Source organism: Salmo salar, chromosome 14 (assembly GCF_965601325.2).
Source record: "Salmo salar chromosome 14, fSalSal1, whole genome shotgun sequence".
Taxonomy (NCBI): domain Eukaryota; kingdom Metazoa; phylum Chordata; class Actinopteri; order Salmoniformes; family Salmonidae; genus Salmo; species Salmo salar.
In genome coordinates, this window is record NC_138304.1 from 104,627,877 (window position 1) to 104,638,590 (window position 10,714).

General features: G+C 42.0%; 1 protein-coding gene across 1 annotated transcript; it reads left to right on the forward strand.

Annotated features, from left to right (window-relative positions):
• The first annotated feature begins 801 nt into the window (after positions 1 to 801).
• LOC106570718 (tissue alpha-L-fucosidase) lies at positions 802 to 10,280 on the forward strand. Its single transcript, XM_014143199.3, has 8 exons — positions 802 to 1,303; positions 1,972 to 2,106; positions 3,896 to 4,142; positions 4,654 to 4,730; positions 6,135 to 6,258; positions 6,634 to 6,824; positions 9,218 to 9,317; positions 9,446 to 10,280. The coding sequence occupies exons 1-8, from the start codon at positions 945 to 947 to the stop codon at positions 9,581 to 9,583; spliced, it is 1,371 nt and encodes a 456-aa protein (XP_013998674.2). The 5' UTR covers positions 802 to 944; the 3' UTR covers positions 9,584 to 10,280.
• Positions 10,281 to 10,714: the final 434 nt, after the last annotated feature.

The window sequence follows — 10,714 nt, forward strand, 5'->3', positions numbered from 1 at the left end:
CCTAGCCACCGTGCTTCTACACCTGCATTGCTTGCTGTTTGGGGTTTTAGTCTGGGTTTCTATACAGCACTTTGTGACATCAGCTGATGTAAGATGGGCTATATAAATGATTTATTGATTGATTTACTAATAGCACCTGTGACAATATATCATTTTTTTTAAACATTTTTTTTTGTCATTTAGCAGATGCTCTTATCCAGAGCGACTTACAGTAGTGAATGCATACATTTCATACACTTTTTCCCGTACTGGTCCCCCGTGGGAATCGAACCCACAACCACCATGCTCTACCAACTGAGCCACACAGGACCACAATTGATTGATTGATTGATTGATTGATTTACTAATAGCACCTGTGACAATATATCCTCCGAACACCTGCTTCTCGGGTTTCACCACTTAATTAGCTCACCAGTCAACTGACTGTGTATTGAACATTCATATTGCACAATTGGCCCAGCGTCGTCCGGGTTTGGCTGGTGTAGGCCGTCATTGTAAATAAGAACTGGTTCTAAACTGACTTGCCTAGTTAAATAAAGGTTAAACATAAATAATAATAATAAATATTGCAATGTACAGCCTTACTTTTTCTGGTCAAATTAACAAATTATTGTATTTTGTTGAATTTATATAACAACATTCTGATCTTGTTTAGCATTATCTAGTCCAAATATGGCATGATTCCACTCTTTTGTATCGTTTGAATCACTTTCAATTGGGGACTTTTATTTTAAAGGCGAGCCCACATTCCACTATTGTGGCTAATCCTTGTTGTCGCTAGCGTCACACAGGTGTTTTCACCCCAACCGCAACAGAAACAAGTCATGTGAGTCTCTCTCTATTTACATAATGGGACATCATTAGAATACGAAGTGGATATAAGGGCAATGTCAGCGCTGTTTGCATCACTTGATCAACTTTAGTTCTTTCTGAAATAACTGAAAATGACCTCTTTGATTCTGAGGAGTTTGTTACTATTTGCAGTGGTTGCAATCTCGTCGGGAAATGGAGTGCGGTATACGGCCAACTGGACAAGTATCGACTCCCGGCCACTGCCGGTGTGGTACGACGAGGCGAAGATCGGTATTTTCGTTCACTGGGGGGTATTCTCCGTGCCCGGGTACGGCCAGTTCAGCGAGTGGTTCTGGCAGTCGTGGAAAGGCGCACATAGAGCAGACGAGGTTGAGTTTATGAAGAAAAACTACCCCGTGGGCTTTACATACGCAGATTTTGCGCACGAATTCAAAGCGCAATTCTTCGACCCTGATGAGTGGGCTGAAATATTTGAAGCTTCTGGAGCCAAGTAAGTCACAGACTAAAGTTTTTATTTATTAACCAATGGCATACTTATTCAACTAGGCTACTCAACACAAGAGTGCACGAACGCTAAGTGTTTTATATAGGTTGCACGTTGAACGCTTCAATCACACCGACAGTATTATTGCGCAAAATGTTACGCAACATCATCTGAATATGTGTGCAACAAAAGTTGAACATACACCTTCTGCTAGTATTTCGCTCAAGCCGTCTTTTGCATACAGGTTGATGGATACGTTAGATAAACACAGGAGTTCCATTGGAAATTAAATGCACTTCTTTCTGGTGTACCAAAAATGCGCAACAGTGTCGGTGTGATCGAGGCGTTACACATAGAACCTGTAGAACCTGTACCTGTTGGCTATTTTAGTATAAATTGTCGTGAAACGGTTCTAGGAACCGACTGCTTAGTTTGTCCACATGCTCCTAAATTCAAATTAGTCACTGGGCAGACTTTTTTATTTATTTTTCTTCTTGTGCGCTGATGCCATTCCCATGCTCAGCCCCCTCTGTAATACTGTACACTTTACATTTTAGTCATTTAGCAGACGCTCTTATCCAGAGCAGACGCTCTTACACTAGTGAATGCATACATTTCATACATTTTTTGTTTTTTTTCCCCCTACATACATCAACTTTTCACATCATTGCCAGATATGTGGTGTTCACATCCAAGCATCATGAGGGCTTCTGTAACTGGCCCTCTGCAGACTCCTGGAACTGGAACTCAATGGATACTGGACCACACAGAGACCTGGTGGGAGACCTGGCAGCTGCCGTACGCAAGAGGTAAGACATGGGAGAAGTTTCCCCTAGACACTGATCTCGAGTCAGTTTAGCACCCCCCCCCCCTACCCAAAACACAGCTAAATGCAGCACTAACCTTTGATCTTCATCAGATGACACTCCTCGGACATTGTTATACAATACATGCATTTTTTGTTCGCTAAAGTTCATATTTATATATAAAAACAGCATTTTACATCGGCACGTGACGTTCAGAAAATATTTTCCCTCAAATGCTTCCGGTGAATCAGCGTTACAATTTACAAAATTACTATTCGAAAACATTGTTAAAATGTAATATTGTCATTCAAAGAATTATAGATTAACATCTCGTGAATGCAACCGCATTGCCAGATTTAAAAATAACTTTACTGGGAAATCACACTGCAATAAACGACGTGGTATGCTCAGAAAAATAGGCTAGGCGATACATGTTAGCGCCATCTTGGAACCATCTAATATCAAAAATACTATTGTAAATATTCCCTTACCTTTGATTATCTTCATCAGAAGGCACTTCCAGGAATCCCAGGTCCACAACAAATGTAGTTTTGTTCGAAAAAGTTCATTTATGTCCCAATAGTTCCTTCTTGTTAGCGCGTTCCGAAGGCTACTCATAATGTACTGAAGCACGCGGGACTTGTCATCACGAATGTGCAAAAAATATATATTTACGTTCGTTCAAACATGTCAAACGTTGTATAACATAAATCTTTAGGGCCTTTTTCAACCAGAGCTTCAATAATATTCAAGGCGGACGATTGCTTGTCTTACTAAACATTTCGGAACAAAAGGGTTCCCATGGGTGCCCGCGTCATAGTAGTAATGAACCTCCCCCTGTGACCAACTTCCCAAGCCTCTCTTTGGGTCAGTTTCTACCATAGAAGACTCAAACCACTTTGTAAAGACTGTTGACATCTAGTGGAAGCCTTAGGAAGTGCTAAATGATTAATAAGTCCCTGTGTGTTTCAATGGCAAAGGCTTTGAAGTGATTCCACACATCAGATTTCCACTTCCTGTTAGGATTTGTCTCAGGGTTTTGACTGCTATAATAGTTCTGTTATACACAGACACCATTCAAACAGTTTTAGAAACTTTAGGGTGTTTTCTATCCATATATAATAAGTATATGCATATTCTAGTTACTGGGTAGGATTAGTAACCAGATTAAATCGGGTACGTTTTTTTATCCAGCCGTGAAAATACTGCCCCCTAGCCCCAACAGGTTAAGGTTAGGGGGAGGGAAAACTCATCCTAGATCTGTACCTATGGGAAACCACACCCCAGTGTCTCATTCAGCACTACATGACTGTGTTCCCCTGGATCAGGTTAGACTGGTTTGGAAACCAAGCCCTGTATTCTCACTGCTCCCCCCCCCCACGCCCCCCCAGCCATTCTCACTGCTCCCCAGCCAGCCATTCTCACCTCCCCCCGCCCTCCCCCCAGCCAGCCATTCTCACTGCTCCCCAGCCAGCCATTCTCACTGCTCCCCAGCCAGCCATTCTCACTGCTCCCCAGCCAGCCATTCTCACTGCTCCCCAGCCAGCCATTCTCACTGCTCCCCAGCCAGCCATTCTCAAGCATTTCGCTACACTCGCAACATCTGCTAACGATGTGTGTGACCAATAAAATTAGATTTTGATTTGACTATCTAGGATCAGTGTTGACTTGGGGGGGCTGATCCTATAGCAGCATTCCTACTGAGACGCTTTGGGAATATGGGTTCTGGTTGGTTTGTGGAATCTCCGGTCATAACAGCTCACAACTTTTCACATACATTCTGTTTCCATAGAAAGGGACTGCACTTTGGCCTGTACCACTCCCTGTTTGAGTGGTTTCATCCACTCTACCTGAAGGACAGAGCTTCTGGGTACAAGACCCAGGAGTTTGTCTTCCGGAAGGCTCTTCCTGAGCTGGTTAACCTGGTGATGACCTACAAGCCAGAGTTGATCTGGTCCGATGGGGATTGGGAGGCTCCTGACACCTACTGGAACTCAACAGAATTCCTGGCCTGGCTCTACAACGACAGTCCTATCAAGGTGAGAGAGGCTGAGGGAAGATGCCAAATGGCGGGTGGCCCAAATGCTACCCTATTCACTTTGTAGTGTGTTACTTTTGACCCGTGGCCAATAGGGATATGACAAATGATCGACATTTTGTTTTTACCAGTTCTTGTCTAGGTACTAGCTGATGTCATGACACTGAGTTAGAACTATGTGTGTCATGTGACGTGTCACCTGACCTGTATGTTAGTTAGGGGGTGGAGTTAGAACTATGTGTGTCATGTGATATGTGTCACCTGACCTGTATGTTAGTTAGGGGGTGGAGTTAGAACTGTGTGTCATGTGATATGTGTCATAAGATGCAGCTGATCACATTTAGATCACATGTCACAACTAGATACAAGAGAAGTCATTTACCTTTTTGGTTCTTTATTTTTCTTATCTGAAACCCGTTAGGACAAAGGTTGTGTCTTTGTAAATATGAACTACAGCCTCCTTTTGTTAACTCAGAACAACACTGACTTTTGATTTCAATCTACTTCCCCAGGACTTTGTGGTGGTCAATGACAGATGGGGGAATGGTTGTTACTGTAAACATGGAGGCTACTACAACTGTGCAGACAGGTAGACTACCCTCTAGCACCAACACTGAACCCTAGATCATATCTCCTTAGGCACTGACGTTCAGGGGTTGGAAACACAATTATTTTTATTGCTCTGTCCCGAACCAGCAAAATAAAGTTCTGAATCAGTTCGACCCTGTCGTGGAAATTCTAACCAGAAAGGAGAGAGGCTAGATTCTTCAAACAACTTATATTATTAAAACATTTTTTTTATTAAGATTTTTGTAAAAATGAGACTGGTTAAACATCACCTTAATGGTGTATGGGCTCTCAACCAACGAAGAAGAGTTGTCTCAGTTTATAAGAAGAAAAATACAGCCCCCCCCCCCCCCCCGGGTGGTGTCACAAACAAACTAGTTGGTGGCGTTCAAAGGACTATGGAACTGAGAAACTACAGTTGGCCTGCGGTAAGGTTTTGTCTCGACACTGTTTTTCTAAAAGGAACCAAAACCATTTGTCCCGCTCGTCTCTTCCAGCTTAGTTCTGTCTACTGCTAAATGGAATGACAGCGTTTCTGGTCTGTAAATCCAACACCATTAGTCACGTGGACAAAGGGGAAGTGTTCTAGTAGAGGGAGCACGTCTCATCAGTACATCATATGACTTTAATTAAATCCATAGATACACTAGATTAACATTATAACAGGTAATGTCTGTTCACAATAACCCCCCCTCCCCAAAATACCGGTTTTAAATAGTTCCTATCTGTTCCTCTTTTAACCTGTGAAATCCAGTTTTTGTTTAATTTCTCTTTTTTTTTATACATTCATTAGATGACTTCACCAACTGGTTTGGCTAGAGTAGGCAAGCTAGTTGTTTACATGTGTGATGGACAGACAAGTGTAGCCTATGGCACAAGATGCGACTGACATTTTTCAGGTGCGGATAGAGGGTTGATGAGGACGGCTTGAAGCGCTGGGCATCTTGTTGTTATGACATGTATTATCTGAATTAGGACCTACTGAATTATACCTAGGAGGAGCAGCTTCTTTGGGGGAACCTGTGAACGTCCTTTGAGCTAGCTAGCTAACAAGCTTGTGTGTGTGTGTGTGAGAGAATTAAAAACGCGTATTAAATGTCTGAAATCGATAAGAATGTTATTAACTGGTGCTTTTAAAAATAAAGGTTCTGTTCCGGGAACAGTATGGGTCACTTTCGTTCCCATTTCTGTTCCTTGAACTGGTGCCAACCCATTTTACATTACATTTTGGTAATTTAGCAGGCACTCTTATTCAGAGAAACTAATAGTCAGGTACTGTATGTGGAGATATATCTCTATGGCATTAGACATATGCTAATATCCCCACCTCCTCTGATTAGGTGGAATCTTCCTAGACTCTGCATACAACTGTTCAATCATGTAGGATTTACACATGGAATACAGACTTTTATATCTTCACTCTCAGGTTCACGCCAGGCTCTCTGCCTAACCACAAGTGGGAGAAATGCCAGTCCATCGACAACCGCTCCTGGGGTTACCGAAGAAACATGAAGCTCATCGAGCTGATGGACCTGCCCACCATCATAACGGTTAGAGTTCACAGGAAGTGAAATCGTACTCAGGGGGAAAAACTAATCTGGGGCTCAGTTTGAATACTTTGGAGTGTTTTTTTTTTTTTCTGGCCTTGCTTCTCTCCATGTGGACTAATCTGACTATAGCTTATTCAATGAGCTATGGCCGCTTCTTTTCTGCTCACTTTGTAACAAAGAGCAGGATATTCTGTCTCTCGCTCTCTTTCTGCACACTGATGACTGGGGGTGTCTTCTCTCTATTTCATAAACAGAGTTGTCACTAACTTGGTAAAAATCTTAAGTTTTTATTGACATCTCTACATCGTGTCATGTCTCTGGATACTGCCTGTGTCTCTTGAGTAAACATCCCCTGATCTCTTGTTGTTTCATCAGGACATGGTGTATGTGGTGGCCCTGGGTGGTAACTATCTGCTGAACATAGGACCCATGGAGGACGGTATGATCTCCCCTCTCTTTGAGGAGAGGCTGAGGGGCATGGGGGCCTGGCTGGGGGTCAACGGAGAGGCCATCTACTCCTCCAAACCCTGGAGGATCCAGGGGGAGAACACCACCGTGCCTGTCTGGTAGGATACAATACAATACAGTCTGGTGGGGTGGGAGACAATACAATACAGTCTGGTGGGAGACAATACAATACAGTCTGGTGGGAGACAATACAATACAGTCTGGTGGGAGACAATACAATACAATACAGTCTGGTGGGGTGGGAGACAATACAATACAATACAGTCTGGTGGGGTGGGAGACAATACAATACAGTCTGGTGGGAGACAATACAATACAGTCTGGTGGGAGGAAATACAATACAATACAGTCTGGTGGGGTGGGAGACAATACAATACAGTCTGGTGGGAGACAATACAATACAATACGGTCTGGTGGGAGGAAATACAATACAATACAGTCTGGTGGGGTGGGAGACAATACAATACAGTCTGGTGGGAGACAATACAATACAATACGGTCTGGTGGGAGGCGATACAATACGGTCTGGTAGGATACAATACAATACAGTCTGGTAGGATACAATACAATACAGTCTGGTGGGGTGGGAGACAATACAATACAGTCTGGTGGGGTGGGAGACAATACAATACAGTCTGGTGGGGTGGGAGACAATACAATACAGTCTGGTGGGGTGGGAGACAATACAATACAGTCTGGTGGGAGACAATACAATACAGTCTGTTGGGAGACAATACAATACAGTCTGGTGGGAGACAATACAATACAGTCTGGTGGGAGACAATACAATACAGTCTGGTGGGAGACAATACAATACAGTCTGGTGGGAGACAATACAATACAGTCTGGTGGGAGACAATACAATACAGTCTGGTGGGAGACAATACAATACAGTCTGGTGGGAGACAATACAATACAGTCTGGTGGGAGACAATACAATACAGTCTGGTGGGAGACAATACAATACAATACAGTCTGGTGGGAGACAATACAATACAATACAGTCTGGTGGGAGACAATACAATACAATACAGTCTGGTGGGAGACAATACAATACAATACAGTCTGGTGGGAGACAATACAATACAATACAGTCTGGTGGGAGACAATACAATACAATACAGTCTGGTGGGGTGGGAGACAATACAATACAATACAGTCTGGTGGGGTGGGAGACAATACAATACGGTCTGGTGGGAGACAAGACGATACAATACGGTCTGGTGGGAGGCGATACAATCCGGTCTGGTGGAGGAGACCTGGTGTCTATTACATAGATTTCTAAACTGAGATGTGGAATAATTGATCAATCTTGGACAGGCATGAGTCAAGTTACTACTTCTTTATTGTATTAACTACTGTAATGTAATTATAACAGACTGGGCTTTTACTGCCATCTAGTGGTAAATTGTCATCCTAAATCCTTAATCTCTAGGCTAGGTGGGACGGTAGCGTCCCACCTGACCAACATCCAGTGACAGTGCAGGGTGCCAAATTCAAACTACAGAATTATAGATGTTTAACATTATTGCATGTGTATTTTAAAGATGTCAAAATAAAGCTTCTTGTTAATCCAGCCGCGGTGTCAGATTTAAGAAAGGCTTTACGGCGAAAGCAAACCATGCGATTATCTGAGGACAGCGCTCAGCACACAAATGCATAACAATCATTTTCAACCGGGCAGGTGGCGACACAAAAGTCAGAAATAACGATATAATTCATGCCTTACCTTTGAAGATCTTCTGCTGTTGGCACTCCAATATGTCCCAGAAACATCACAAATGGTCCTTTTGTTTGATAAACTCTTTTTTTTTATCCCCAAAATGTCTGTTTGATTCAGAAAAACACCAGTTCCAACTCGCCTAACATGACTACAAGTTATCTAATGAGTTACCTGTAAACTTTGTCCAAACATTTTAAACAACTTTCCTAATCCATCCTTAGGTGTCCTAAAACGTAAATAATCGATAAAATTTAAGACGGAATATACTGTGTTCAGTAGTGGATAAAATCAAAGTGGAGCGAGCTACAGGTCGCGCGCCCCAAACAAAACAGTCCACTTGGCTTGACTCTCATTCTGAATAGCTGTACTTCTTCATTTCTCAAAGGAAAAACATCAACCAATTTCTAAGACCTGTTGACATCTAGTGGAATCCATAGGAACTGCAACCAGGTCCCTCATAAATGTAGTTTACCATAGAAAACCAATTGAAAACAGTGAACTCAACTTTTTTTTTTTTCTTCCCCTGGATGGTTTGTCCTCGGGGTTTCGCCTGCCAAATAAGTTCTGTTATACTCAGACATAATTTTAACACTTTTAGAAACTTATCCAAATCTACCAATTATATGCATATCCTAGCTTCTGGGCCTGAGTAGCAGGCAGTTTACTTTGGGCACGCTTTTCATCCGGACGTCAAAATATGCACAATATGCCCCCTATCCCAAAGAAGTTAAACAAATCCTGACTGTGTGTATATATCTCCTTCTATAGGTACACCTCGAAGAACAACACGGTCTACGCCATACTGCTGGAATGGCCTTCCAACCTGCTGTTTGACCTCGCAGCACCCAAAACCTCTGAGGCCACTAATGTCAGTATACCACACATAGTATTATGGTTCTTTTAACATGTTGTGTTTTGAAGATGCATTCGGTCCCATAAGGTACAAATATGCTAAAGGCAGCACCTGTTATAACTGAATATTTTCTGTCTCCTCAGGTGACTATACTGGACGACCCGTCCGTACCTCTGAAGTGGGTATCAACGGCACCAACCGGACTGGTGGTACTCATGCCTGACATCATGCCAGTTTCCCCGGGGCAAGGCTGGGTCCTGAAACTAGAGGGAGTGGTGTGAGAGGCAGTGTACATAAACTGTTTTTATTATTATACGTTAATAAGATATTATGACTGTTAATGTTTTAAGTTTCAGGGGTTGAAATGATATTTTTGTTGGACTCTGACACTGGTTGATTTGTGTGAGTCAGCTAAAGACTAGCTACCTTGAATGTGCAATACATAGCGGCTCTGCAGAATCTCTATCAACAATGGCCTCTTTATTTATATATATATATATATATATATTAGATAAAACAAACCAAACATTTGGATATATCCTTTTCAGCTACATGAGGCAAATATGAAGGAGACGCATTATGTTCAGCAATAAGGACCAAAAAAAACTGGCTGTTCATAAATGACACACCAAAGATGGTTATTTGTTTTCTGGGTTTGGTAGAAATGTGCATTGCAACAGGGTGCAGAAAGCACAAAGGGAACATTTCACTTTTCATGACAATCTCTCTGTGTAGGCTACTTGTGCCTTTTGGTGTGTGTGGACAATCTTTTATTTTGTGTTAAACTGACATGAAAATGCACTGTCGTTTTTATAGGCTATGTGGATGAATGTAAATGTGTTTTTAATTACAACTATGTCTTTACATTTTTGTTACATTGGAGTTTGTCCTTGTAGCTACAATTTTAAAATATTTTTTTTTTTTTTTTTTTAAAGCCCTTATCTGATTTTGTTATCACAATAAAAAGGTAGATCAGCAGTCTGCATATCATTTATTTCTAAGCTTGTTCTGCTATTTTTCAGTAGACTACACAGAACTTCAGTGTGTCGAAAAACTAGAGTTTTCATTAAATCATTGGCGTGCATTTTTTTACGAACAGCTCTACAAGGAACAGTTTTGAACAGAGGTCATGTGACCACAGTCTTGTGATCCCGACTGTACATAACACCGTTAAAAAGGTAGTTCCCATAATGAGTACAGTAGATTGTTTGATAATATAATGGGCATAATGCCAACCCAGGGAAGGTGCTAGTGGGGCACCTGTCTAGGATATATAAACGGGTGTGTTATCGAGTGTCTGTTTAGGATGTTGTTAGCAACTCCTGTTACTCTTCAATAACACAAATAGCAAATCAGGAGGGAGGAAAATGGGTTTATTCGAAGAGGACAAATCCTACAGGGAGGTAGATTGT

Excerpts from the sequence above, each read along its gene's own strand:
- LOC106570718 (XM_014143199.3), top strand. The coding sequence starts at position 945 with ATGACCTCTTTGATTCTGAGGAGTTTGTTACTATTTGCAGTGGTTGCA. Across the intron at positions 4,731-6,134 it reads TACTACAACTGTGCAGACAG|GTTCACGCCAGGCTCTCTGC; the intron begins GTAGACTACCCT and ends CTTCACTCTCAG. Across the intron at positions 6,825-9,217 it reads AACACCACCGTGCCTGTCTG|GTACACCTCGAAGAACAACA; the intron begins GTAGGATACAAT and ends CTCCTTCTATAG.